Source organism: Aulonocara stuartgranti (genome assembly GCF_965226115.1).
Source record: "Aulonocara stuartgranti genome assembly, chromosome: 9".
In the NCBI taxonomy this organism is placed as follows: Eukaryota; Metazoa; Chordata; class Actinopteri; order Cichliformes; family Cichlidae; genus Aulonocara; species Aulonocara stuartgranti.
Genome location: NC_138960.1, coordinates 20,772,240 through 20,799,840, shown reverse-complemented (window position 1 = coordinate 20,799,840; position 27,601 = coordinate 20,772,240). Strand labels below are relative to the sequence as shown.

General features: G+C 41.1%; 1 protein-coding gene across 2 annotated transcripts in view; it reads right to left on the bottom strand.

Moving 5' to 3' along the window:
• Positions 1 to 27,601, bottom strand: part of tmem108 (transmembrane protein 108) — a 55,386-nt gene that overhangs the window by 8,980 nt on the left and 18,805 nt on the right. For both annotated transcript variants that reach the window (XM_082547413.1, XM_082547412.1), the window contains exon 2: positions 13,213 to 13,296. In XM_082547413.1, coding sequence (XP_082403539.1) covers positions 13,213 to 13,252 — 40 coding nt within the window. In that variant the 5' untranslated portion in view covers positions 13,253 to 13,296. The remainder of the gene's footprint in view (positions 1 to 13,212; positions 13,297 to 27,601) is intronic.

Genomic DNA, 27,601 nt, shown 5'->3' with positions numbered 1-27,601 from the left:
AAAATGGAAAGGGAAAGAAAACAGCTTGTGTACACAGGCAGAGCTGTAGACCCTCAAACAAGTAAATTTGAGGTTAATTCATTAAAAAAATACCTCAAAACACAGTCACGAGGTACTAATATGACTGAGAGGTTATGACCATCATTAAGGAGCAATGGATAAAGACAGAAACAGAAATCTGGGTAGAACGTACAACAAAGAGCTGCAGTAAGAGATCAAATATTATTAGTAGTATAATTTATTCGCCACAGGAATATTTTTTCCATTTTCTTCCATGAGGGGTTTAAAATACACTCGGGCAGAACCCCAAAGCACTGACTATTTAAACTCAGCCTCTGAATCATTAATCATATTCCTCCATACTCAATCACACAGACTTGCAGGAGAGAGGGTCCAGGCACTGCCTTCCATTAACCAGGTCTGTCACGTCTCTAATCCACAGAGCCCGCTCCAGACCAATGTCTGGGGAGACAACACGCGGGGCCATTGTTGATTTATGGATGCTCTATTTTCCCTCAAATTATCTTTTAAGCAGGAGAATAAAATGCAGCCTGTCAACTGTAAGGTGTTTAGTCTTTTACTGATGCTGGGTAATGTGAATCGTGTGCATATTAGGACAAAAATCAACCTCCGAAACGAGGCCGAATCACTGAATCGGGACGAATTAAATAGTGACTCCTTGGATAGGTAGGTGTAAGATGTCTCCGTGCAAACTGAAACCACGTAGATGCAAGAAGGCTTTAAATAAGGAGATAAAAGAGGTAACGGAGGCCGATTAAGAGAGAGGATGTTTATCATGACGGGGTCTGGCTTGAGTCATGCCTTCAATCAGTACACAAGCCTGGCTGTCACAACCCGGCAACCTGACACTCTGCTGCTGAATAAAACATAGCGTCCTTTTATAAAGTTATGTCAGAAATGAACAAACTAAATGCACTGGCACAGATTCTCCCGGCTAGTTCAAACATGGGCTTCTCTGATCTGTAACCAGCGTGGAGATTAATATTCATTTAGGACTTTGCAGTTTAGTCGAATTATATTTTATTAAACATCACATCTAAAATGTGAAAAGGGCCAAAACTGATTTTTTTTTTTAAAGTTAGCATGCACTGATGTCTGACTGCCCAAATATTAATTAGTGCAGGACACAAAATGAGGTCAACCTTTAGATTCTGTTTTAGAGGTGTGGAGATTTATGATTTATTAGCTTTTCTGAGTGACGCTCTTTCTGATGTAACCATGACATTTACTTTTATAATTACTGGGGACCAGTATGCTTTTACACTGGTGGATTCTCATATTAAACGTGGCTAAAGGTTCAAATATTAAGGTCAGTGCAAGCCGACCTGCTGTAAACACTCGACACTTGGCTCTGTATGATGTCAAAGAGAGGATTCCCTTAATGTCGTCGTGTCAGGTGCAGAGCTCTGTCCTCCAGTGAGGGGCAAAGAAAGTTGGCTAAAATGGATCAGGTGGCCAAAGAAGGCGGCAGGCATGCTTCCAATTCTGTGATCATGTGAGATGAAAGAAAAAAACATTACAGGACTCCTTCAAGGCTCTCTAATTGAAATTAGTTTTGTGTGGCAAGGTGTTTCAGTGGCTAGCACTACTGCCTCACAGCAAGATGGTTCCTGATTTGAGTCTGTGGCCTTCCTGTGTGGTTTGCATGTCCTCCCTCTGCCTCCATAGGTTTCCTCCAACAGTCCAGAGAAAATGAGGTTTAACTGGTGATCCTAAATTAGCCGCCATCGATGGGCAGAATCAGAGCTCTGAATGGTGCAGAGAAATGACACGTGGTGGAGTTTCTCACCGAACCAGAAGAAGTATAACTCAATAGAAAGGAAATAGATTTATTTGGAGTGACTGCATGAAGAGTCACTGCTGCTGAGTTTCTTTGAAATACATTTTCTGAACACCACAAGGCAACTTCAATTTAGTGGCATTATATTTAAAAGAAGACGGGCATCTCCACAACAGTTATCTCCAGATACCATAAATATCAAAACTGGACAGCTAGCAACAAAACAATTCAAGTAGTGCCAGAGGCCAGAGGAAAACAGATATTTGATTTTGTGGGGAGCAGTTATGAGACCCTCATGGCAGATAACTTATGCAGTAACTTATGCTATATTGTGGCTGTAGCTTTGCCTGTGCATAATTAATACATTATTATGAACAAGGTGGTTTATTATACTGTAATACTAAGAAATCAATGGGCAGCCACCAAAAAGGCTTTACTGCACCTCAGCACTGATCATTGAACCTGCAGGCCTCTGCAGGTGGAATTCTTACATTATTCCCTCATTTTGCTTTGATGACTGTGCTGCCTAACACGTCGGTCAAATACAGTTTAAATCTGGGGATGTCCACAACACACTCATCAATCCATTCTGCTAGTTTTAAGGGTTAGTTTGCAGTGATCCTCACAGCAAATGAGAGCCAACAGGTCCCCTCATTGTTGACTGCTTTGGATTTTTACGTTTTGTGATATTTTTCTATGCAGTATAGCATAAACTGACTTTCTTATTAAACAGTGGTGTGTTTGTGGTTTGAAAAAAAAAGAGCTGAGACATGAGGAGCACCTCCAACGTCTTGCTTGTTGCTGTATCCCTACAACTGACTCTTCTGTGTTCAGCTGAAGACTAAAAGTAGCAGCAGTTAAATATAAAAGCATACACAATGACACAGCACGGCTGAAGGAAAATGTCGGCACTCCAACTGATGGTTTAGCCTTATTGGGCAGATTTAATAGGAATAAAATAAATGGAAGATGGTGACGGGGTAGTATGTTTATTCCTTTCTCTCTGAAATAGACTTTATATGCAATGCACCCTCTGACGTCTGCTTTACATAAACCCAGATTGCACAGGAAAAGTTACGTGTTTAAAAACAGGAAATATAATAATATAATAGGTGAGTTATCGTGTTTTCTGCCCTCTGCTACACCTGCATCTTTATTTTTTTCTGAAAACAGGAAATCAACCTATTCCCGACCTGTACAGTCTGTGTTGTTGAATTTCTGTGTCTGCAGTGATTACATGTACCTGCTTGTCTTTACACATACACTGTGCTGCACACTGAGCCAAATGGGTGTAATTTGTCATGACGGCTGTGTGTCCGGCGAATGGAGAGAGAGTGTGAGCAGGCAGAGAGCCTGGACTGGCCTCCACAAAGACACATAGAGGGGTATTAACAAGAGAAATTATTGAAAAGACCAGGGAAGTATCCTGAGCTTCACAGACATCCATTACTGAGTAGAAGCACTGAAAAGAAAATGAGAAAACGGAGTGCAAAGAGGGGAAAAAAGGGTGGAAAATGTGCACGAGTGGGCCCAATCGTGCACCTTTTCCTGTGTGTTTGATCATGCTAAGACGTGGACAAAAGCAAAAAGGTTAGACATGAAAAACTGAGCTGGAGCAGGGCACACAGAGAAGCATTTGTCATAGTCAGCGGCACCCGTTTACTCAGCATGCTTTTTTTCCCCTCCCACCCTCGTGCATGTTGGCTGTTTTCAGTCTGACATGATATTTTCTCGCAAGCAGAAAAACCCCCACAAAAGGAGTCAGACCACTTTCAGTGGCGATGATGAAAGAAGGAGTGAGGAGGCGAGTGCGGAGTTTGAACCTTCGCTGGTGAACTGAGGCTTTTTCTCCTTTCACGAGGAGGAGCCCGTTTATCACTCGCACCAACCTGTTGCCTTCGCTATCTATGTCACTCAGACGATCACCATCAAGAAAAGCACATGCTAATATCATGAAGACAAATAATGGCCCGGCTAAAACTACTGCGAGACTGTGCCCTCGTTTATTTGACTAATGGTGTCAACCTGTTTTCCATTATAAAAGCGCAGGGTGTACAGAGGCAGAGAGGGAGGGAGGGGCAATTTATGCAAGAAAACCTGCTGAATTAGGGCTCTTTTGAGTGCATAGGAAAACCGGTGACATTCGCTGAAGTCCTCCATTGAAGCCACGAGGGACATCAATAAATCATGTTGCAAAGCAGGCACCTGTGCGCTGATCCAAAGCAGGCTTTGTCCCACTACTCATTCACAATTAGATTGAGAGGCCAAAGCCTCTGACTCCGAATCTAAAGTTACACTGTGATAACCTAACATTTGCTCCTGAAGCTGAGGAATCCTGCCTTATGTTTTGAAGCCACTCATAAGCTAAGACTTCAGTCCCACGGAACAATAATCTTCAGGTGCAGTGCATCATGAATCTTTTGGCTTAATCAATCATACCGATGCACTTAGTGTACGGCATGCAGGCTATCAGTGCTTATGCACTAGCCTGGCTGCATGATCAATCCTAAAGGGGGGGTGGGGGCTACTTGCAGAGGAGGCTGGGATATTTATCTTTCTTTCCAGGGGTCACCTCCTGCTACGTGCGACGGAGAATGATGTGGCTATGACGTGTACGGCGACAATCTGCCTATGAAGCGGGTTCTGGAGGCAGGCTGGTTGTGCCGTATCATCAGTGGGCAGCTGCCAGTGCCACTATTCAAACTGGAGGCTCTACAGGAAGCCAAAAATAGGAGCTGCAAAATCATCCATCAATAAGACTCGTGAGTCGTGGTTCGTCAGGCTGTACTTCTGAAATCCTTCTGTTCTGTCATCTCCCTGCTCAGCAGCATAGCGGGGAGTAACAGAACAGTACGCAGGGAACAAAAAGCCTAGATTCAACGAGAACCTAGACCAAGGTCAGGTTTATAAAGAAAAAGAACTGCAGCGCAAAGTTGCATTAAGATAAAATACCTGACAAGATAAGAGATAAGATAAGATAGAACTTTATTAATCCCTCGGGTGGGTTCCTCTGGGAAATTTGACTTCCAAAAAAAAGCACAGCAACGACCGAAGTTACAGTTACAGAATTGTTATATATATATATACACACACACACACACACACACACACACACACACACACACACACATATAAATACAGAGACAAATATAAATAAAATATACAAAGGGGATAAATAGAATAAATAGGAATAAAAAATAAAAATACAAGTGAATTGCACATTTCAAGTATTGAGTCTATTGCACTGTTGACTATTTACAAAAAGTATTGTACAGTGAGGTGAAGAGGCACTACAGCTTAGTTGTACATTTTCTGTCTATTTCTGCTCTGGGTGCTGTTAAAAATAACTGTATAAGCAGTCTGTCTGTTATCCAATAGAAAAATAATTTGGGTGTAAACTGAATCCTTAGTTAATCAGTTAGGATAACATCTATTGATACCAATACTATTTTAACTTCATTTCAACTTTTCTGTCAGAAAACATTTTCTGTCTCTAAACAAAGTACAAAAACAAACACCTGTGATGTGATTTGTGACTCTCAACGCTTTATTTAATACTTGAGAGGAAATAGATGAAAAATAAATATAAATATCAGCTATTTATATAAAATAACATCACGTCACAGACTATTTTAGCTCCAGACTGTGGTGGTTCTAAAATGTCTTATGTAGACAGTAGTTACCAAAATTATTAGATTAGAAAACTGTCAAAAACTTTGACAAAACTGAAAATAAGATTTTTATTTATTAGTCAAATAATGAAGTGAATTCATCTTTTTATACCCAAATATTGTGCTCAGTTAAAGTCAAAAATTAATCAAGCACAATATTTAACTAAATTTGTCTCTTCAGGAATGCAAGTAAATAACTCTAAGTTGACATCTTAATAAAAATAATAATAATTTGCTTAACTATACTATTTACAGTTATATATTTATATATTCATTTATTTATATTTTTCCATTAAAAGTATAATTTCCAAACCCTACCAACCCTACTTGTGGATTAACCATCACAGAAACATCAAAAATGATTTTGGTAATTACCAATACTGGTACTTTAGGGCAGCTGTGGCATAAACCTTACATTTTGTGCTGGTCTAATACGTTTGTTAAACTTTGTATTTTGATTTGTAAACCAATAATCTGTCTACATTTTCCTAGTTTCCAGCTTAGATAGCAGCTGTTTTACTTCAGAATTTCAAGAACTTGGTACATTTCAAAGGTTTTACTCCTTCATAAAAACCTCTTCAGAGCTTTTTGGTGTCAATTAGAATAAAAAAGGTTGAGCTGACATGTTACATGTCGCTCCAACAGGCCGATGACACGTGCAGGTGCACAGTGCTGTGCACGTCTGAGGATTACCCTTTGATGGCTCTGTGATATACACAACTAGATCCAGTGCCAGTTTAGTGGATTTCATCCACCTCTCTCATTCCTGTCATTAATTAAAGACGGAAAACCATTTACTGTCACACCGACGGCCACTATAGGATCACCAGTTACACTGACAAGTATCTTTGGACAGGTTCAAAGATAGAGGCTTCCTCTGGAAGGCGACTGACGCACCACTGTGCTGCACAGCTATTTGTTATATTGGTTAATTTAACTACACTATTAAGGTTATTTAGTCTTCTCTGCTTTCTACCTTCTCTTAGTTTAGTCCAAGGTAAATGGACTGTAATTTATACAGCCCTCTTTTACTATCACTGTGAACCCAAAGCTCTTTTTACACTGCAAGCAGAATCCACACACACATTTCCAATCTTCACCCAGGTAAACATCAGAGGGTACTTAGGGTTTAATATCTTGTCCAAGGACTGTTTGACCTGAAGCCCCGCGGTGTTTCTGAGGTTCCTCCTTAAAAATGACAGGCCCAAAGTGAATCAACTGTTTCTCTGCGATTACAAGCTCTGTGTAAACTATATTGGTATCAAAATAAAGCTGACACTTGTGAGACTTCATCAGCAGTGCAAGCAGAGGCCATTCTGTCAAACTAACTGAGGATAAAACACAGAAAAGTATAAAGGAGTTTTTCCTGGCTTGGTCTTTTATAGCATATAGCTCTCTTGAAAATTTGATGCAGTAGATCCTTTGGGGTTCAACAGGTTAATACAGAATTTGAGAGATGGGGATTGAACTGTCAACCTTCCTAATAGTAGGCAACCTATTCTAAACTCTAAGCCATCATAACTGACAAGCTTTTGGGTGGAGGTGGGAGCTCTGTGATTGGAACAAATAGAATTACTTGCACTATTGCACACTATCCACACATCTGTTAACCTATTTTTATTTACAAAAACAAACAAAGAAACAAAAAAAACAACAACTTCAGAGCAATTTCAGATTCTAAAGTCGACTTCCACAGTTGATTGTGCATAATTAGACTAGACTAGATTAGACTACATAATTAGTCTTGATTAGACTTTATTGAAAAAGTGGTAAATGGGCTAGTTCTTTGCTGAATAACGCTTCTCTACTCTACTTGAACAATTTAAAGCACTTTATATAACATGCCTCACAAGCACTTTTTTCTGTCATCCACACATTCATACTCTGATGAATGCATCGGAAAGCAGCACAGGGTTCAGTATCTTGCCCAAGGATAATTAGGCATGGAGAGCCCGGAGCACTCTGGGACAGAACAGCCAACTTTCCAATTAGTAGATGGCCTGTTCCACCTCAGGAACAACAGGCTAAACCACAGGGAAAGTCACAAAAAGTGACGATAAAAGAGTATTGGTACCAATTTTTGGTACTTTTACCTGCTTGTGAACAATTCCCTTGGAATCACAAGTTCTTTACAATCAAGCTGAACAAGCAGCAAAAAGAGAGCCGTTGTTTTTTGTATTCAAATGTTTTTTTTAATACATGTAAATGAAGTAAGTTTATTACAACCTCTGTGTCCTAAAGAGTGACTAAAGGTTGAGATCTATCTTTCTTTATAAGAGGTGCGGCAAAGGTTTTTTAAAAGTGTTGTTAGTCAGAAATAATGCCCGTGCTGCATTAACAACCATAAATCCACAAGCAGATTATTTCTTTGTGATCTCACTGAATAAAATCATTAACCAAAATGTCTGATATGCAAATGTACAAGAACAAAAGGGAATTACTGTATGTCCACTATGTCTCGTAGTCTAATGGGATAAACATGCCAAACCGCTGGTTTAGAAGCTCCAAATCACTAAACCACAGCCCATAATTAAAGATGTCCTCCTCACCGCCCAGCCGACCCTCCGTGGATCATATTTAGCCTCATTTATGCTAATAAAAACCACTCCACGGTAGCAGACAGCCCTCTGTGGGATTCCCCTTCAATCCTCTGGGGCAAACGAAGATGGCTTTATCTGCAGCTCTCATCAGAATACCAATGAGCCCATATCACACCACGCCAGCACACACACAGCACGGCTCGTCTCCCCCAGTATAAAATCAGTCCATATCTCAACTTTTGAGGAATAAAAGCGGACAGAGCCGAATCAAAGTAATCATAAAGCTTAAGAGAAGTTTTGTTAAAGGTAGTCCAAGCCTTTAATTTAAAGCTTTGACGTGCTGTCACAGAACCACAGAAACAGATCGGATCCATCAGCTTCAGGCGGACAAAACCCTTTATCAGCCGAGAGCTGTCTGACTAACTGCTGCTAAGATTTGATTATCTCGCCTGGACAGCGAGCCATCAGCCCCGACTGACTTCAGTGGTCCCACTGCACTTCTGTAACAGTTTCTAGTAGGCCTGCTGTGGTACTACTTCAATGTGTGCCACTACAGCTGCTACCATTGGTTACTGTACCTATGATACCACCAATATCTGCTTTAATATAGTTGGTAATAATAAAAAACAAATAAAAAAATAATAAAATAGAGTCTAAAACTATGAAGAAGTTTCACACCCCAGCTCCTCTGTGATTACTTCTTTTGAATTTGACCAAGTGGCCGCCTCTGAAGTTTAATAAGTTGGAGTTAAAAAGTGCCCGAAAGCTCCAGAATTGAGAATATATTCACAGAAATGTTGTAAGAAAAGTAAAGATCATTCCCAAAAGTGTGCTTACATTATATTAATAGAAGACAATAAGCATAAAAAAGCTGTGATGAGTATTGCTAAAGCATATAGTTAGGTCTGGATCAGGTGACCCTGAATCTTCCCTTAGTTATGCAGCAATAGGTGTTTGCTGCTGGGGGATTCCCATGATGCACTGAGTATTTCTTCTTTAGTCACCTTTCTCACTCACTATGTGTTAATAGACCTCTCTGCTGCATCACACTTCTTATTCATCTCTGTCTCTCTTCCACAGCATGTTTTTCCTCCTGTCTTCCTTCTCTCGCCCCAACCAGTCGCAGCAGATGGCCCCGCCCCTCCCTGAGCCTGGTTTTGCCAGAGGTTTCTTCCTGTTAAAAGGGAGTTTTTCCTTCCCACTGTCGCCAAAGTGCTTGCTCATAGGGGGTCATATGATTGTTGGGTTTTTCTCTGTATGTATTATTGTAGGGTGCACCTTACAATAGAAAGCTCCTTGAGGCAACTGTTGTTGTGATTTGGCGCAGTATAAATACAATTTAAATAAATTTGAACTGAATTAAATCTTTGTAAATCTTGAATTTCTCATAAATGACTGGACTCGTGTTGTGATTCTACCATATGACAAAATGCCTTCACAAATCATGGTTTAGTCGAGAATTGGCATCCATCAAAAAGTGAAAAGCAAGCAAAAACATCAAATAACAAACAAACCAATGAAAAGAGGTTCGTTAGCGCATTTAGAAGTCATGGAAGTTCACCAGAGGCTTCAAACCACATGCAATAACCGGCAGGAAATCACTTGGATCAAATAAAATACAATTATTTCCATAATCCCAGTGAGAGATGACATCCCTAATATAGCCATCTCACACGCACAGCTCCGAGTGTAAGTACAGATGCTCCACCCACCAGCTTTGTTTATGAGGGGCAGCCAATCAGAAGTAAGTTGGCTATAAAAGGATGAACTGTGAATTATGCAAAGCGCTGATAGTGGAGTAGCCCAAGAATAACAAAGTCGAGCTGGAAATCAACATAATAAGGCCCCTCGGAGACAAGCTTAAGATCAAAATCGATCTGAAGTCTGTTTCATAAATGAGTGGAGCGGCTCAGCAGACAGATGAAATTGGGGTTGTACTGGGAACCAGATTGCAATCAGTGAAACGGAGTACAAGGAGGTATTTTAGAAAAACAAACCGCCACAGTATATAAAATTCCAAAGGAGAAAAAATGCTGATATACTCACTAAATGCTAATATCCTTTTACTGCATCTTTTTGCCCCTAATAATGCTGCAGTCCACCTCCTGCTGCCGTTACACCTCCTTCTTCCCTTTAATATGTATGGTACATCTATTCAGAGTTGCACTGAGACGTTTTCAAAATGTTTTTTTGTTCTGCAGCCCTCCTTTGTATCCGCAAGATACTTACTTTCACACAAAGGCAAAAAAAAAAAGGCACATGCCATGAGAGGAATCATGTGCCTAAAGCTGCTCAGTTAATCAGGAAAGCCACTCATTTTAGAATTAACATTTCTGTGACTCACAATAGAAGCTCAAACTTAGTATGAGCATTGAATTAGCTTGTCAGTTTGAATCTGTGTGAAAGGGCCTTTCAACTGTACTGCTGGGAAGCCGTTTTTATTGCTACAACTGCTAATCTCGCTCGTGACTTGGAAAACAAGAAAAATCCCAATATTCTTCATTTTGGAACGACATATGCATGCGTATAAATAAAGTGGCATCCTTACAGTAGCACAAAGAGCCTAATTCCTTTGGTTTGCTTCTGGGTGTGTCTCAGCAGATAGATGAGGCACATCCTCTGGGACCTGTGGGACAGTCCCGGAGAAGGCTTCGATATGGGCAGGGCGGTGGAGAGGCGGAACAGGGAGGTCTGCAGATGTGGGCTCAGAGATAAGCGGCAAAGCTTGGGTAACAGGATAATGGCTTCCTGTTTGAATTTGAATTGTTTGTCAGCTTATAGCAGCTTTGAACGGGGACGTGTTTATCTGAAAATCTGGTGGAGAGAGAATGCGAAAACAAGAACAACAAAGGGTCCTTTTGCTGTTTACTGGGATAATGATTTAGCTTCGTCGAGTGTGACAGCAGCACCGCACCTGACAGGAAGACGTGAGATTAAACAGGAAGTTGTCTGGAATCTGGGCGGAGCGCTGAGCAGCAAATCTGCAATTACACAGAGTCACAGACGCTGACAGCGTCTTCGAGAGAATTTTGGCATATTCACTTTGATAGTGGCTTTATAAAGATGACAAAGTATCCAGCAGCACGTTTCAAAAATACAAGACAAGAAGAAGTCAGATGGGAAGATTTCTCAAGCCCTGTGTACTCATTTACACATTGCACCAACTGGCCTTTTCAAATTTTTATTTATTCTAGCTTTGGAGGCAAAAACTCAATTTTCTAAAACAAATTGTGACACTCACTGTCCCGTTATAATATGGGATTATCTGTCCCAGTTCTTCTCTATCTGAAGCATCCCTGTTCATGCCTGCAGCCTTGAGATGTTAAGGCACATCTGTCTCTAGCAGATGGCTCATCCAGAGAGAGAAATGAGAAACAGATACAGGTGGGTCTCTCGTCTCTGCACACTTGATTGGGGAAACTAATGGAAAAGTTATGCGCCCGAGGAAATTCAGGACTGGACTCGATCTCCAACTGAATGCATGACAGCAAACTGAGCTTTAGATTTACCAGGACAAATTCAAAAATAAAATCCACACAAACCTAGACGACAACTTCAACTCAAACTTCTTCTTTTCAGGTTAAACGGCTGCAGGGTGACCTCCCTCCACCTCTGCACCAGCTTAAAGCACTCAGCTCACAGTGGTCTAGTCCAAGTTTATCACTTCTGAGGGATTGAGACAGACTTGTCAGACAGCCTTGGGCTCCAGCGCCCTGAGGTGGAGCTTGGGGGTGAATACCAGATATCATCAGCCCTTTCAGCTAACAGTCCTGGAGCCTGGTGGGTTTCAGTGTGACCAACATGTTCCATATTCATGTGACATTCTGCGGCGGTAGCCTGCCAGAACTTTGTACATCGGGCCTTGATTCTATCCTGTGAATTTAAAACAGCACGGACCTAAACTGACAATAACGGGGGTCCAGCACTGTATGTACAGCATCTGATGTCCACAAACAGGGGATCCCTGACGGAATGGCCTTCAGCTATAGAGGAATTTATATAAATAATTTTCTTTTCTTTTAGAAGATAAGTTGCCAAGAGATGCAAGACTTAAAGTTAGAGAAATTATGAAAACACTGGAATAATTTACTGGCAAACGATGAAGAAAGCTGCCTTCTGGTAATTACCACATTACAACAGCTAACATCTGGAAAACTTAGATTTTCTCTGAACACTCCAATAAAACCAATTTGGGAATAGCAGCATAGATATAAACTGTATATCAAAGATGGACGTAGCCCCCTTGACATTAACTGTTGGTTAGTGAATTCGAGTTTTAAGGATTTTTATTTTGTAAATTCGCATTTGCTAAATTGTCCATAAGTCCACATTTGGATGATAGGGTGAAGTGGTGGTGAGGTTATCAGCTAACACCAGACTCCAGACTATATAGGGGGATTACACAGAAATGAATACATGTTAATTAGTGGACTGGACTGCTTCTTGTATAATGCTTTTCCACTCTTACTAAGCATGCAAAGTGCTTTTGGACTATGAGCCAAACTCAGCTGCTCACACATATACAGACATCAAGCATTTGCATAAATTGCCAACCAACAACTCAGGATTGAGTATCTCGCTCAAGGATGCTTCGACATGCAGACCAGAGAAGTCTGAGAGTGACCTTCTGATTTTTGTATGCTACTTGGTGGTAGGATATAAATATTCAAAATGATATTTTGAATGCTATTTTAATTAAAAAGGTTCCAAAAGCAAAAATAAATATAGTGAAGAAGTCAAATTCAGTCACTTGAGCGGTGATGTGACTGAGCAGAGAGCTAGTGGCTATACCCCTCTGTACTTAATAGAGGCTGTAAAGCTTTGATACACTTTCAATAAATTAGTCTTTTTGTGAACATTCAATGTCCATTGAAAATGTTAACATTGGGAGTCTATAGGGAGAGCCTCTAGTGCCCACTCAAGCAAGTGCAGCTTTAAAATGGCTTAATTTTTCAGTCCTCTAGGTTAATGCTTGACTCTAAACCATTTTTTGCTTTCATTTTATCTTCACCTCTATGTTTCTATGTTAATGCTCCATATAAATCAAGCATGATAAAGCTGCAAATAAATAACCGGAATGTTTTAGAACAATTTAAAAAATGGTCGCTTTCTTCAAAACCAACCAATCTTTCTGTTTTGCATGTGAAACGTCGACTGGCTTGCTGGGCCTCCCTTTTAACCCCCCACAGGCTTTACTCACTCAGCAGCTGGCAGCGCAGGACCTGTAGGCTTGTCTTCATGGTATCATGTGATCCGGCTCCTCCTCCACAGTGCTCATGGTTCTCTGAGAGAAACACAGCAAAAAGAAAGCAAGGTGAGATGAAACTCAGGGCTTGGATATCAACTCGCATTTAAATGATCGTTAAACGCCAGTGTGATAAACCGTGACTATGTATGGAACGCTTTTAGCAGAACAGACAGGGGAAAGGACGAGATCGCAGACAACATCGTCCAGCTTAACCTTGACAGCTTAATCCTTGTAATGACTGCCACCCAGCAGTTACACCTGTGAGAGCAAATGAATTACATATTTCACAAATCCAGGTAGGACTGCAGTGGTGGTCAGCCTCAATGGTCGGGCTGCAAATCAGCATTGGCATCCTGCAGGCTGTGCTGGTCAGTAAAACCAATTATGGGGCATTAAACATTGACCAGTGAGCCTTGTTCTGAGACAGCCACTGCGTGTGTGTCAGCGAGACCAGTACCCAAGGGCGCTCTTTAGGAGAATGACTCACTGATGGCCTTCTGCTAAATAAAAGGCCATATATACACACACATATCTCTATTCACCCCCGGAGGAGTGTGCGTGTATTCATGTTTGCCTCCTTTTGTGGATATGCCCCCTCCAGGTTTAGGGCTCTGCTTGCGGGCAACCTGTGCTTCTGTGGGAGACGTGTGAGATAAGAGGGACAGATAACAAAAGCACACTTTATTTCCCATAAATGTAGTCCCACTCAGAGAAATGAAAAGAGACAACACATTACATCTGAGTCATCCAGTTTATCGCTGTCACTGGAGAACATTTTAATGCTTGTAAACTAGTAGAGACCATAAATCTGAATGCAACCTTAAGCAATTTTATAATTTATTAAAAAGACTGTTAAGTAACAGGTAAGGAAGCAACAGATACATAAAATAACAGATACATAGATGGATGTTTTTTGTAATATATTATATGACATTCAAATATTTAAATTGCATTACAGCTGTGTTGCTAGAAGGATGCTTATATTGATTGACAGCCGGGTGCTGCTAGCTGTCTGCTAGGCTAGCAAACAGCTAGCAGGTGTAATATCTTAACTGTGTTTGTTGGTGTCATTTTGAGTCTTTTTAATGCAATTATCTGACAAATAGCATGGTTTACCTTGCAGTCACTGTTGCTAACAGACTGTTTAAGAAGTCTGTGCTTCAGTTTTATTTGATTATTGTATTAACTAGCGTCAGTTAGCAGATGTGATGCACCTGTATAGATGGACACAGCTTGCTAACCAAGCCTGCTAGTGTTAGCTAAACATTAGCAGGAACAACATTTACAGAAACAATCCTAAACAAGAGAAATCAATGGCTGGAGCAGTATGGCTAAAGTTTTAAATAGAGCCTATATATGGGATCAGAAAATAAATATATATTGTAAAACATACACCCTTAGCATTAGTACTCCAGTACTGTTAAGAGACTGGAGGATTAAGAGTAGCTCCTGCAGGTACAACTGCCAGACACAAAATGTGGCAGGAAAATGTAACTTGTTAAATTTAACAAGGGGAAGTCATAAACATGAAATAATGGAGACAAGCTTCTATCAAATTACAAACGAGGAAAACAACTGCAAAACTGTAATTCTCCCGGCTCTATTTCCATGTTACAAAAGACAAACATAGACTAAAATGACGGGTAAAAAGAACATAATAAAATACGCAACTAAACAGGCTATCGTGACACATCATTAGATGACATAGACTCTCAATTTTGCTCTCTTTGCTCTCAATGTTTAGAAAATGAAAACAGAGACGCTCGCTGCTTCACTGCTCTTAACTCACAGCTTTGACTATAATGATATGAGCTTGGTTGTAATGGGCTGCAAGAATACAGTAGTAGAAGCAGCAGCAGCAGCAGAAAATGAGTTTTTCAGATATACACGTATGAAGAAATGGAACTAGCTACAACAGTCCCAAACCCATCTTCACTTTCATATGACCATGAGGATGCTGAGATGATAGCATCTCACCACCATAGCTCCCTCATGTGCTTTAATTTGTTAGCGTCACGTTCCCGGCCTAATGAGCTCAATGGAAAGGTGCAAAGACAGCAGCTGAGCCTCTCTACATTAATTACGCTTCATCAGTGCTGCCAAACCGGTGCAGACTCATATTGGTGATCCTTAACTTGCAAGCCACAAGTAGTGAGGCTATGGGTAGGTGGATGGAGGAGACAAGATAATGCCAGGTGGTGTTTCATGTATACTAGTCATCACAGGGGAAAGGAAGTTTTTGTTGAAATGCGATTCAGCTCTTCTGGCCTCCTGTTGTGGAGCTGGCTCATGGTTCAGCTCTGTGCACACCAGCAGGTAAAAGATAATAGCGCATGACAGTCAAGGTCACGGCACTGCCAAAAATCCCAGACAGGATGAGAGGTTCATTGGGAGCTGTTGACAGATTTGATGCTTAACACTCGTTCACCAACCTGGATTCAATATCACTACCTCAGACTTCTTTGCAGCTGGGATTAGAAGGGATTGCAGGGTGGCTGTAAGTCACAAATGCAAGCAAAAAAACAAAAAACATCTGTTTGCAGAATACAGTATGCTTAAGAAAGCATGTCTGGTTTAAATCACTCTTTAATTAATTCAAGAACCAAATAATGGGGCAAACTAGAGCAGCAATCAGTGACAACAGCCATGATTTTGGCCAGTGAGTCTCTGCATGAAAGAAGTAGCTGGGATGGAGGTGGGTTACAAAATGGCTTGCAACAACTGTAGGCACATCATAGATTAGATTTGTAATGTGGGTATGCAGAAAGGTTTGGCACAGAGAACATAGCTACAAGTAGCGCTTTCTGCTGTGTCATGTCATTGGCCCAGTCCAAACCCAACTCTGTAGCTTATTTTTTGTATTTTTACTTAAAGCAATACTGAAAGCCACATAAAGGATGGATGTACATTCTGGGGTCTAAAAAGCGAAGACAGTGGAGAAGAGCCTTAAAGCCTGGACTTTTTCTAACAGGTGGTGACTCCACTGGTTGCAAAACGGCTGAAAATGAACCTAATCCTCACTTGACATATTGTCATGGTCCTGGGTCATTTTGACCCAGCGTTCTTAGTTTTCTTGTGTTTTTGTATTCATTCTATGGTTTCCTAGGTTGTTTAGTTTTTTGCATTTCCTTTCGTGTCTCTACCCTCTATGTGTATCTGTTTTTATGGTGATGTGAGTTCTTGTGCCATCTTGTTTTCTCCAGATTTGTTTTCTCTCTCTCTCTCTCTTTTTCCAGTCTACCTCTTCGTGTACTTCCTGTTTTACTTTGAAGGTCGGTGTGTTCAGTTTTGTGTTCTCCCTGTCTCGTCTGTGTAATCAGCGTCAGCTGTGTCTCCCAGCTGTTTCCTCTCAGTCCTGATCTCCTCTTGTATTTAGTGTCTGCGTCTTCCCCTGCTCGTCGTTGCATCGCTAACAACACACTTTAGGGTCCTAACTCCTTGTAAGTACTGCAAGTAGGGACCTTGATGTGAAGCATGTTTTCATCGGTTTATGAAAAATGCCTCTCCACGTGCATCTGATAAGCAACATCCATTCCCAGTTTAAAAATCCAATGTGTCCTAAACTGGTGAAATTGGGGGAAACATACAATCTTTGTCCAACTCTCAACAAATAAAAAGCAAATCAACAAAAACAATTCACTGATATACACTGGGATCTTTGCACATAGCCACCTAGCTATGTGCTTCCTCTGAAGAGGGAAAAAAGTTGCATGGCAACTGACATGCACACAGCCATCACCATAGCAACCCTAATGGTAGATTATATTGAAATTCATTCACAAGGACATTTTTTTGGCTCAAACACAATTGGGAAAAATGTTAAAAGAGTCAGATTTGGAAATTCTCACTCACCACAGGTAGAATGAGAAATCCAGTAGCAACCTGCTTGTCTCTGGGACTCTGCTTTGTGCTTGCAGCCCTGCTGACAGGACCAGGTCTGAATAGTGTGTCTGGAGGGGGTACAGACTAGAGGCCAAAGCCAAGGTCACCCGAGACGGCACAATGAAATAAACCTGTCACTCCGTTGCACTGTGGCCACCAGCCGCAGGGATAACAATGCTTTTAATTTTGGACTTCCCACGATTCTGCGGTTATGTATAGGGGCTGTGATAGCAGGCTGGCTGCTTGCCCACAGTGGCTGCAGCCTGGCAGCTTTTCCACAACACGAGGAGGGAGGGATGAGGAGGAGGAGAGGGAGGGAGGGAAGTGTGGGAGTCGATGATGATGGTGTGAACCACACTGTTGGCCTCTCTCAGACAACTGATAACAGGACTTTCAATCACAACTCTTCTAACTGATGCCTTTTTTGTCCCTCCAGTTTTGATGCTACACCCTCACGGTTTGGGTTATCTCTTTGTTGTGAACTGCAGGGAGCTTTCACATAGCTTCTGCTCAGGAAAGAGATACAAACACTAAATGTGGAAGCTGTGGTTTGAGAGTACATCAGTGTACAATTCATTGCGTCAAACCTCCTCCTTGGTGTGATCTCAGCGGGTTTAGCTTCATCTTAAATCGTGCAAAATCAACTTCCCCTCCACCCTGCCCTTCCAAGGCATCCCAGGGGACATGCCCAGTCAGAGGGCGTCCCTTTTCCCTTTGATGCTGTTTTACCCTTTGATGGAAATCAGCAAACTGCTCCTGATAGCCGAATTCGTGTGTTTCCTGCATTGCCCCAGCAGAGACTGTGGCTGCGCCTGAGGAGCAGTGATGGGAGTAACGCCTTATTGAGTGTTACTGTAATTACATTTTTCTGTAACACAGTAATGGAACAGATTGCTCTGCTAAATCTGGTAATAACACTAAAGATACTAATGAAACAATTATGCTGTTTCGTTTTGCATTAAATAAATTCTTTGCTTTCTTTCTTGTGCTCTTTTCAATCCAAAAGTGATGATGGCACACTGGCACCAAAATGACCATCTACGTGCCAGCATTCGCACGAGTTCAAGCCTGACTGTGCAAGCTGATTAGCGATTACAAGTTCTGTTATAAAACTATTATTCATCAGTGAGAAGTTTTAAAAAAATAACAGTGGCAGTGACTAAAAAACGAGAGACTGGCTTACCACTGGGACTTTGAAAACGTAATTATCCAGCCTTTATACGCACAACAACTGAATGATTACAAGTATTGATTGGAGGCAACAACAGGACCAAATTGAATACAAGCAGCAGAAGGAGCTGATTTCCAGGTATCTTTTTTAATCCTTCGATCCCTGAATGCACTGCCGTACTGCCGAGTCACTGTGCTGTGCTGTGCATGAGCGCTGCCAGTCATGGCTCTGGATAACGAACCTGGCAGGATGAGTTGCCGGTGCTGTGTCATGAAGGCTAGCGGAGATTGTGCAGGTTATCAATCAGCACATTCACTTCTCTCCAGGCCCTCCTTACAATAAAGTAACACAGCAGCCATTAAAAGAACATTAGGCTCCCAGTGTGTCGTTCAGCCTGATGGTAAACTACCAACACATTGTCTTCCACGTCCTGTCCAGTCTCGTGGTTATAACTTTAAAAGAAACATGCATGTATGGTGCTCAGACTAACATTTTTGGACTATCTGAATCATGTTGAGGATAGAAAGCCAGAGACAAGATGTTTCTTCCCTTTTTGTTTGAGAACTCTCATTGGCATTTATTCATTTATTTTCCTTTTTTTTGTTTTTTAATCTTTTGTGGACTTTTAAAAATCAGCTGTATGCATTTTTTTTTAAGAAATTCTATTTTCTGCACAGAACTAAAGTAGCCGGCTTCTAGATATCTAGATCACTGCTCTCATTTCCTGTTTCCTTATCAGTTTAAATAGGTCTGGTGTTTTGCTCTGATGGTTGTTCTCATGTTTGGAAAGACATCTTGTTTTGTGAAAATTACCACAACTGGTGCATCCGCTATGCAGTTCTGCCACGCAGTGCTATGACCTACAGAAAAAGCATCTTTCGGATCACCAAACACAGTTAGGTCCCTAAGTACAGCTATCTGTATACATAGTTCCCCATTATTAGATGCTCAAAGGTGACTGGACAGCTGGCTGACAAGCAGTCTTATGGCCATGTGAGGAAGTTTTCTCCAGTTGTTCAGCAGTATATTTCACATTTAGACTGTGAAGATACTGCTTGATTTTGCATCACTGTCAGACAGCAAATGGTAGAATCTGAGCAGCTCTGCTGGATAAACTACTCTTTATTTTTTAAATTGCAAAAAAGATCTGTTACTGTTTTTTTTCTTTAATAAAATATAATGGTACTGAACATCCATCTGCTCCACGACAAGATCATGATGTCAGAAGCCAAAGAGTATTAAGCTATAAATAAAGAGCTGTAAAGCCCCAACATTTCTTGATAGTAGTTTGAACAGTTACGAACTAAAATAAAAACAAAGCCCAACAACAGAAACGCTGCATCGTGATTGTGCACATTGATTTTATGTTTTTAGTGAGCAAGCTGTCAGCTCGTATCCTTGTCTTAGCCATCTGCAAGTTAACATACTGTATATGTCAGAGCTGAAAGGACAGTATAGCATTAAAGATGACATGCCTGTCAATGATCATTAATATAGAAAGCAGCACAGCACAAACGTGTCTTTGTGGGTATGTTATTACAGATGTGCCTCGTTGTCATGCGTGCCAAACACACAGAATGTCAGCGTCATGCTCGCTTCACGTCAGCAACGAATAAATGCGCTGCAGCTCTCGCCTGGATGAATGAATTGAAAATTGAAGAACTCCCACTCAGAAAGAGCTGAGCACCTGTGCTCAGGGGCAACTGAGGAGGAGTAGAACAACATCACCGGCCTCTTCATTACTCAGCACACACACAGACAAACACACACGCACACACAGCCTGGACCAATGACTAAAGCAATTCATCAGAGGACTTGTGTCCAGAGCCCTATCTGTGGGTGTGTGAACACATGTGAGACACAGACAAAGAGATAAATGGTAGTCGACCAGAATCCCTGCCGATTTGTACAGCTGCCGCAGAGTCCATTTATAAGCAGAATGTTTCACAGCATCAGCTTCCTGTGCACCTCAGGAATGTTTTTACTCTCCTGGAGGTGACGCAAACCAAGCCTCAGCTCTGTGAAAGCAAATCTGGCATTGAATGCTAAAGCTCTTTTATGTTATTGAAGCCATAAGCAGAGTGCAAGTCAAGATCTCACCAAGGCAGAACCTCAGGTGTCAAGTAAGCCAAGGCTCACATCACTCAAGGTGAATGAGTTTGTAAATCTTTATAAGTTAGGCTCAGCTCAAGTCAAAGTCTCAAATCTGGTCTTCGAGGAAACACGTCAAATGAGCCCGGCAACAATACAGTCCCACTGCTTTGTTTTTGGGACTTACGCTGCCTGAAGCCTCAAGTCTTCAAGTAATTATTTCTCCAAATTGCTTCTCAGATCCTAATCTTCCATTTTTAAACTGTGTCCTTGTCTAACATCTCGAGTTAGATCTTTCAGGACTAAATACTCAAGTGGATCAATTCTTTAGTAATCAGATTACTGTAAATGACTATGCAGTATTTGTTATCAGTATGTCTGAATCTGTTTGTAGACCCTTTGCACACAGAGTGCGAGGACAGAGGGATCGAGTTTATTTGAGGATGAATTAGTTGGGTTGTTTTTTGTCACATATCAGGACACCTTTGACCAAATGTCTCATCGGTGCTATTTGGATATCCAAGCTACACAGGAAGCCATGAAAATTCCCACAATAGGCAAAGTCAGCAAACTAACCAACAATTTCCTTCCTGATTCGTCAAAGTCAGGGTTTAAGTTTAATTTTGACTTTTGATCAAGTCTCAAGTCGCCATGCATTTTCCACACTTAAAGACAATCTGGAGTTGAAAAGCCGTCAATCCATTTATTTCATGGTCAGAGGGGTGCTGGAGGCGGGGAACACCCTGGATGGGTTGCCAGTCAGACAACCATTCACACTTGCGGCCAGTTTATTGCTGCTGTGAGGCAAACCACTGCACCACCGTGCTGCCAAGAAAGCAGCTGATTCTCAAATTCAAGCCTTTGGTAATAAAGTCTTAAAAATATTAAATCACGCTTGAGTCAAGTCATTAACTCTCACAAAGAGTGATCTTTACTCTTCTCTTCTCCCAGTAGGATGTCGAATTTTGTTTGTATATTTTATATTTATGTGATGTTACCTCAGCGTCAACACTTCCAGACACATCATCTTCAATGATGTGTCTGGCACGTCTTGTTCATTTATTTAAAAATCAATAAATAAAATATTTCCAAATTCTTTCTCAATCAAGTTTAAATCTCAAAGCAGTCAAGTCTACAGAGCAGCTCAAGTTCTCATTTTGTTCACATAAATCCAACCTGAGCTCACGTCTCAAATAAGTGAAAACTCACGTAGAGCTAAATAATCTGTATTCTGTAAGAGAAGGTGTCAGCCCAGGCAGCATCACGCTGGGAACTGAGGGAAGGCTAGACCCGCCTGACATACTCCGGCACACAGTGTAACACACACCTAAGGTCGGGCTTGGTACAAAGAGTGAGACAGGTAACAGAGCCCCAGGGAAGAAGCTGTGACAGACTCGTTATGTCACTGGAAAAAGGACACTGCAGACTGAAAGGCACTTGGAATGATTGAGAGCGCTGTCAGTGGAGGGATTTGATTAAGTCAGACCTGACAGACTTCAGTGCAGAGGAAACACTTTATTAGAGATGCCCCAGCGTTTCTGTGCCCAAAGTTTTTGGATATTACATCTTTACATACAAATGAGTCAACAGACAAAAGCCTGATTTGATCAACCACCCTCTGGAGTGCAAAGGGTGGTTGATTTTGGGATGTTTATAACATAACAGCAAAAAAAAAAAGAGGTAAATTACGAAGAACTTCAGTGTACTAAACATGATGCATATAGCACAGTAGCTGATTTGATCTACTATAAAATCTCCCCAGTGGGTGATATTTGGCTTTTTTGTTATTTATAGTGCTCAGACACACACACTCCTGGAGACCTTGACACCTGCAATACCTGCAAATCTCCGCGCAGGCATATACCTACTCTCCTGAGAGTTATTGAGCCAGGCAGTAAAGGAACAGACATTGGGATGCAGCTCACCCTCGCCACTGTCTGAGTCGTAAATATCCTTCTCTCCGTCGCTCGTTTCTTCTTCCTCTCTTTCTTCTTTTCGTCCTCACGTGAACCACACACTCCCCCCCCCCCCCCCGACTGAGTGACTGACTGATTGCTGCTGCGAGCGGCTCACTGATGATGAAGAGTAACGTGAAACTACAACGTGTCGTGTCCCGCTACGCTTGTCACAACCGGTGAGAGAATCAAAAAGTAACATCGCTGCAAAAAAAAAAAGGGGGCTTAGGATGACAGTGAAATTCACCACACTTACTGAATGCATAATGACACTTTCATCCGGGGTTTGAGGCTTCAGTCTGACCAAAATCCAGACACTCACAGAAATGCATGAAGAAAGTCCCCACAGGAAATAGTGACACACCTCCTTGCATGTAGATATTTAATCACACGCGAGATAATGTGAATGATCCAATTGATATTCATGAAAAAGGACATGAAAGACATCTAAATAAACTCTTAAAGATGGATTTCTAAAGTAAATTTTAAAGCTTTGCATCACATTTCTTTATTCATCTACATGTTTTCCTTTGAGGTTCTGCACTAATGAAGGAAAAAGGTTTTTTCAACAATAAGAAAGGACAAAATGGGACAGGTCGGATGTCAGGTTGACTAGTATAAAAAAGTAACAAGGTGTCTGATTGGCTGCTTTGAGAATAAGCGAATAACCAGCTGCATATAGAGCTGCCTTACTGAGTTAAAACGCTACTCTTTGCCCTTTTTCTCTTTCATATCTAAAACACTCGAGGAAAAACATTTGATCAAAGACTCCTTTTTGCCTTCTGTCTCAGAGCCTGCTCTCTAGGCCGTTACATCTCACAGCGTGGCTGTACGTGTCGGGTCAGCAGACAGACTGATATGTAAAATCTGTCTCTCCTGCCCTGTCACATTGATTATTGGACCTGTGTCACTCGGTGAGGCCACAGTAACGGATAACAAGCACATAATCCTTCTCGTAATGACTGTCTAAATTTATACCTGGAAAATAAGCAAGGAGAGCTAATCAACCAAAGACTTTTAATTTCTCTAAATCCTAAAGAATTATGGAGAAAAACAACTATTTGGATTCAAAGAGTGTGGTTGTTGACTTGAGCTTTTTTAAATTTACCTCCCCGGCAGCTGAGACAAACCATTCGCTGGCGATAACATTCCTACCTGTGTGTCCTCCGGCACACATCTTCAGCCATCTGAGTGCCTGAAGCTGGGAGACATCAGAGGCGGTTACGTGTCTGTAAAGTGATCTCCAACAGCAGTTTCAACACAGGCCTAAACGTAAAAGATCAGGGAAAATAAACCCTGAGCTGCAAGCACTTTCTCCTCGTTCATCTCCCATCTCTTTCTGCTTCCCACCTCTTTAATGTCATGTCATGCTTCCATCCAAATAAGTATCTTGCTCTTTCCCTTCTCTCATCTTTACTTTAAACTTGAGCTTCATGCTCTAAGTCCCTTAAAGCAAAGAGGGCGTTTTAATGCCGACTCTGGAAGCTGGAAAATGGGATTTTTAAATGATGAGGAATAATTTAAAGACTTCCATCCAACATCTACATGAAGAGACAGCTTTTATTTTTATTTATGTATGCTCTGTGTGCTCTCCTGTGCACAAACCGAGTTTACACACATATATATAGATATATATATATAGATAGATGTGATAAAGAAAACATAGCTTGAGTGGCAACTTAACAGGTAGTTGGTCGCATCTTTAAAAAAACATTTTAATACCATTTTTACTTTGTATGACATGTTGAAAATTGGCATATAATGTGTACCCAAAGATATTCTGCATTAACAGTTATCCTGCAAATGTCAGATCACAAGAAAAAAAGCCAAAGTGTTATTACAGCTGAAAAATTAAAGGTAAATGTCAAAACTCATGTTGTATCAAATGCTCTAAAGACAAGAAAAAGCAGACAGGAAGAACCACAGGAGATTTATAAGCTAAATCAGATTAAAATTCAGGGTCCTTTGCTTGCATAACAAAAGGCTGACTCAAGAGCAGTGCAAGAGAGCATTAGCTTTCCCCTTGAGTACATGTACTGTCCCCCGAATTCCCCGGGAAAGCTCCTTAGACAGTAAATGGATAGAAATTTAATTTGAGGCTATGCCTGTTGTACGTTCAGCTCAGAAAGCATTTTTACTGGCAAAAACAGCAAAGCTGGCATTGTTGTTGTCACCAGGTGAGTTCGTCTGTGTGTGTCATCCTGGGAAGATGGGGTCCTGGTCCTCCACTGAGATGTAACACAAAGGCAGCTTAAAGCACTTTCGCTGGTATATGTGTGTCTGTCTATGAAAAGATTTTATCACCACAATAGCATCATAGCAGTGCATGATACAATAATTAAAGGTTACAGATGTATTCACTTTAGCTTCTTAGGATCACTGTTAGTTACAGTAATGCAGTTCCTGCGGTTCAAAAGAAACTGAAGTGGACTGTAGTGTCAGATCCAAATGATGAGTGAATTTGGAGATCGGTGTGGTCTAACTCCTGGAAATAAAGCAGCCAGCATTCCTGTCACAGCTTCATTATTTAAAAGCATTTTGCATTTTTGACCCTTCAAGTTTTACTTGGAACTATTCACTTTTCTTATCTAAGAGAAAGCGGTGCAAAACTTTTGATTGGCAGTGCTAATCCGTCAGAGTGCACAAGGTTGTATGTGTGACTGTGGAGCTCAGCACTACATCAGATTTCCTGTAATGCCAGAGACGTGGTTGTCCTCCATCTGACAGCTCATCTGCAGCAGGTCGAACACCTGTCACACTTCACTGTCTGTCAGGGAAGGTGATGGCAGACCAGCTGGTGGCCAAACTGCACTTCAGGGCAAGCTCACATAGTTTAAAAGGTACCCATCGGTGGACACAGAGTGACTCAGCTGGAGGCAGAATAAAGTATTTTTTCCCAATGTTAGACCTTTTTACCAAAACAATCTTTTGAATTTATTCAAACCGTACAACAGAGAATTTCTGTATGGACATATATTCACCTTTTTTAAATCCACATTAGAGCTGTTCGAGAAAAGAGCCGGTCTTTCTGAATACGATCCTGCACATTTGCCTTAACTTTTGAAATAAATTCAGCACATGAAAGGAAGAAAGGGACAAAATCCCCACACTGGAAAGAAGTTGAAAATTGAAAGCAGAATCTTTTGTAAAGCCTGTAAAGTATGTGGTCTGCTAAATGAAATGTCCTTTTAGGTGAATACATGTAGGGAAAATGAGATTTAAAAATCAGAATCTTTGAACATAAAAGTAGCACAAGGCATAGAGACGAAAGATCCCCAGTGGCAAGGCATTTCGATTCAACTGAACATGAATCTTATGTTCCAAAAGAGCAGGCAAAAGAGGTTTGTTACAAAGGTACACCTGTTTAACTGCTCCTTTAGACAAATATCTAATGAGCCAATCACATGGCAGCAACTCAGTTTTATGTAGACATGGTCGAGACGACCTGTTGAAGCTCAAACTGAGCATCAGAAATGGAAAAAAAAAAAGGTGATTTAAGTGATTTTGAATGTGGTGTCGTTGTTGGCGCCAGATGGGCTGGTCTGAGTACTTCATAAACTGCTGATCTACTGGGATTTCCCACACACAGCCATCTCCAGGGTTTACAGAGAACGATCGGAAAAAGGGAACATACCCAGAGAGCGCAGTTCTCTTGAGGAAAATGCCACTATTGCAGTATCTGAAAACACTGATTCGTGGATTATTTTGTCACTGGTTTGGGATAGTGTGAAATGCCACAAAATATTTCAGTATTGTTGCAAACATGGTGTGCCTAACAATCTGTCCAGATTCATGAACTCTAAAGGTTTAAGACAAGAAACTAAAGACCTGTCATTTCTTGTGTCTTACCGTATTTCCTTTAATACATTGTCATTTTTCTCATTTTGTGGGATTTTGTGGCTTTTGGTGGCTTAAACTTTTACTTATTATGTTGTTTACATAACACTTTCTGTATTGCTATCGATAACATTCTGGTGATATTAATATACTAGTACAATTTTTCACATTTTCTGTAGAGCATGGTAGTATTTACAACTACGTTAAACCATGACATACTATCTTTTTTTATTCTGTCATGTTTTGATCGGTCTCACTATACATGTTTGAGATTGTAATTTGAGTATGATGCTAAATTTGTATCACATTAACAACAGGAAAGAGTAAAATGACTGGCAAAGAGGATGAAAAATGCAAACTAATGAAGACTTTACAAAGGAAGCAAAGTCTACAAATGAACTATGAACTTACAAGGTGTGACTTTAAAGCCTGTTTTTCATGTATAAAGATACTTTTTGCATTTGTCAGACAAACGTTAGCAGTCTCCGTGGGACAAAACATCCAATCACATCTTACCGTAACATCTGTTTTCTGCTCTGATTGTTAAGGGAGAGGGTATTTTTAGCTCCACATATTGAATAACAGCAGACACTTCTCCAGAGATTTAAAATTGAGACAAACAGACAAGCCAACAACAGAGCAAAATAGCATGACACAGCAGTAGTGCTGCAACACCGAGGGTGCTGTCAGCCGCCATCTATCCTCCGGCTACCCAGTGGACATCACGCTTCCCGCAAGGCCTCCCTGAATGCACCTTAGCCTTTTATACTAAGCAGGTAACTCAGAAAAATCAGCATTTAGGCAAGAACACAAGCTTTGATATAAATGTTTGGCCCTGCGACAGCAGAAACACTTTTTTGTGCACTGCAGCACAACTTGCTGCGACATTAAGCAGGACCATTTGTCAAAGTGCTTCCCACCAGAGATCCCTGATGTGACGCCGCTTCCGAGGAGTCGACACTTTGTAGCCTTAAAACTTCTTCCACAGAAGAAACGACGACCTCTGCGTCAGCAAAAAATGCCTTCGCGTCCACACAACCTCTGCAGAAAACATTGGTTGTTAAAAGCCAGCTCTCATATATAAGGACACAATTTGGTCTGATGTTACTATGTCCAAATGATTCGTGTCATCTAACCAAGTGTCATGCATGAACATGAAAGCTATTTTATTTGCCTTGAGGCTTGCAGATTAAAAATGCAGCGGTGCAAGATGACTAACCAAGGGTTGTGCCTCCAGGGTATGAGCCACTTCCTACTCTTCAAGTTTTTACTTAACGCAGAACAAAAGGCTCAGGGTAGCTACCATCACAGAGGGAATAATACCATAAACATGCTTAATCCCTTCAAATAAACATAAGATGTAGCAGAGTGGGACAGTGTGCTTATTTCAGCATCCTGGGGGGTC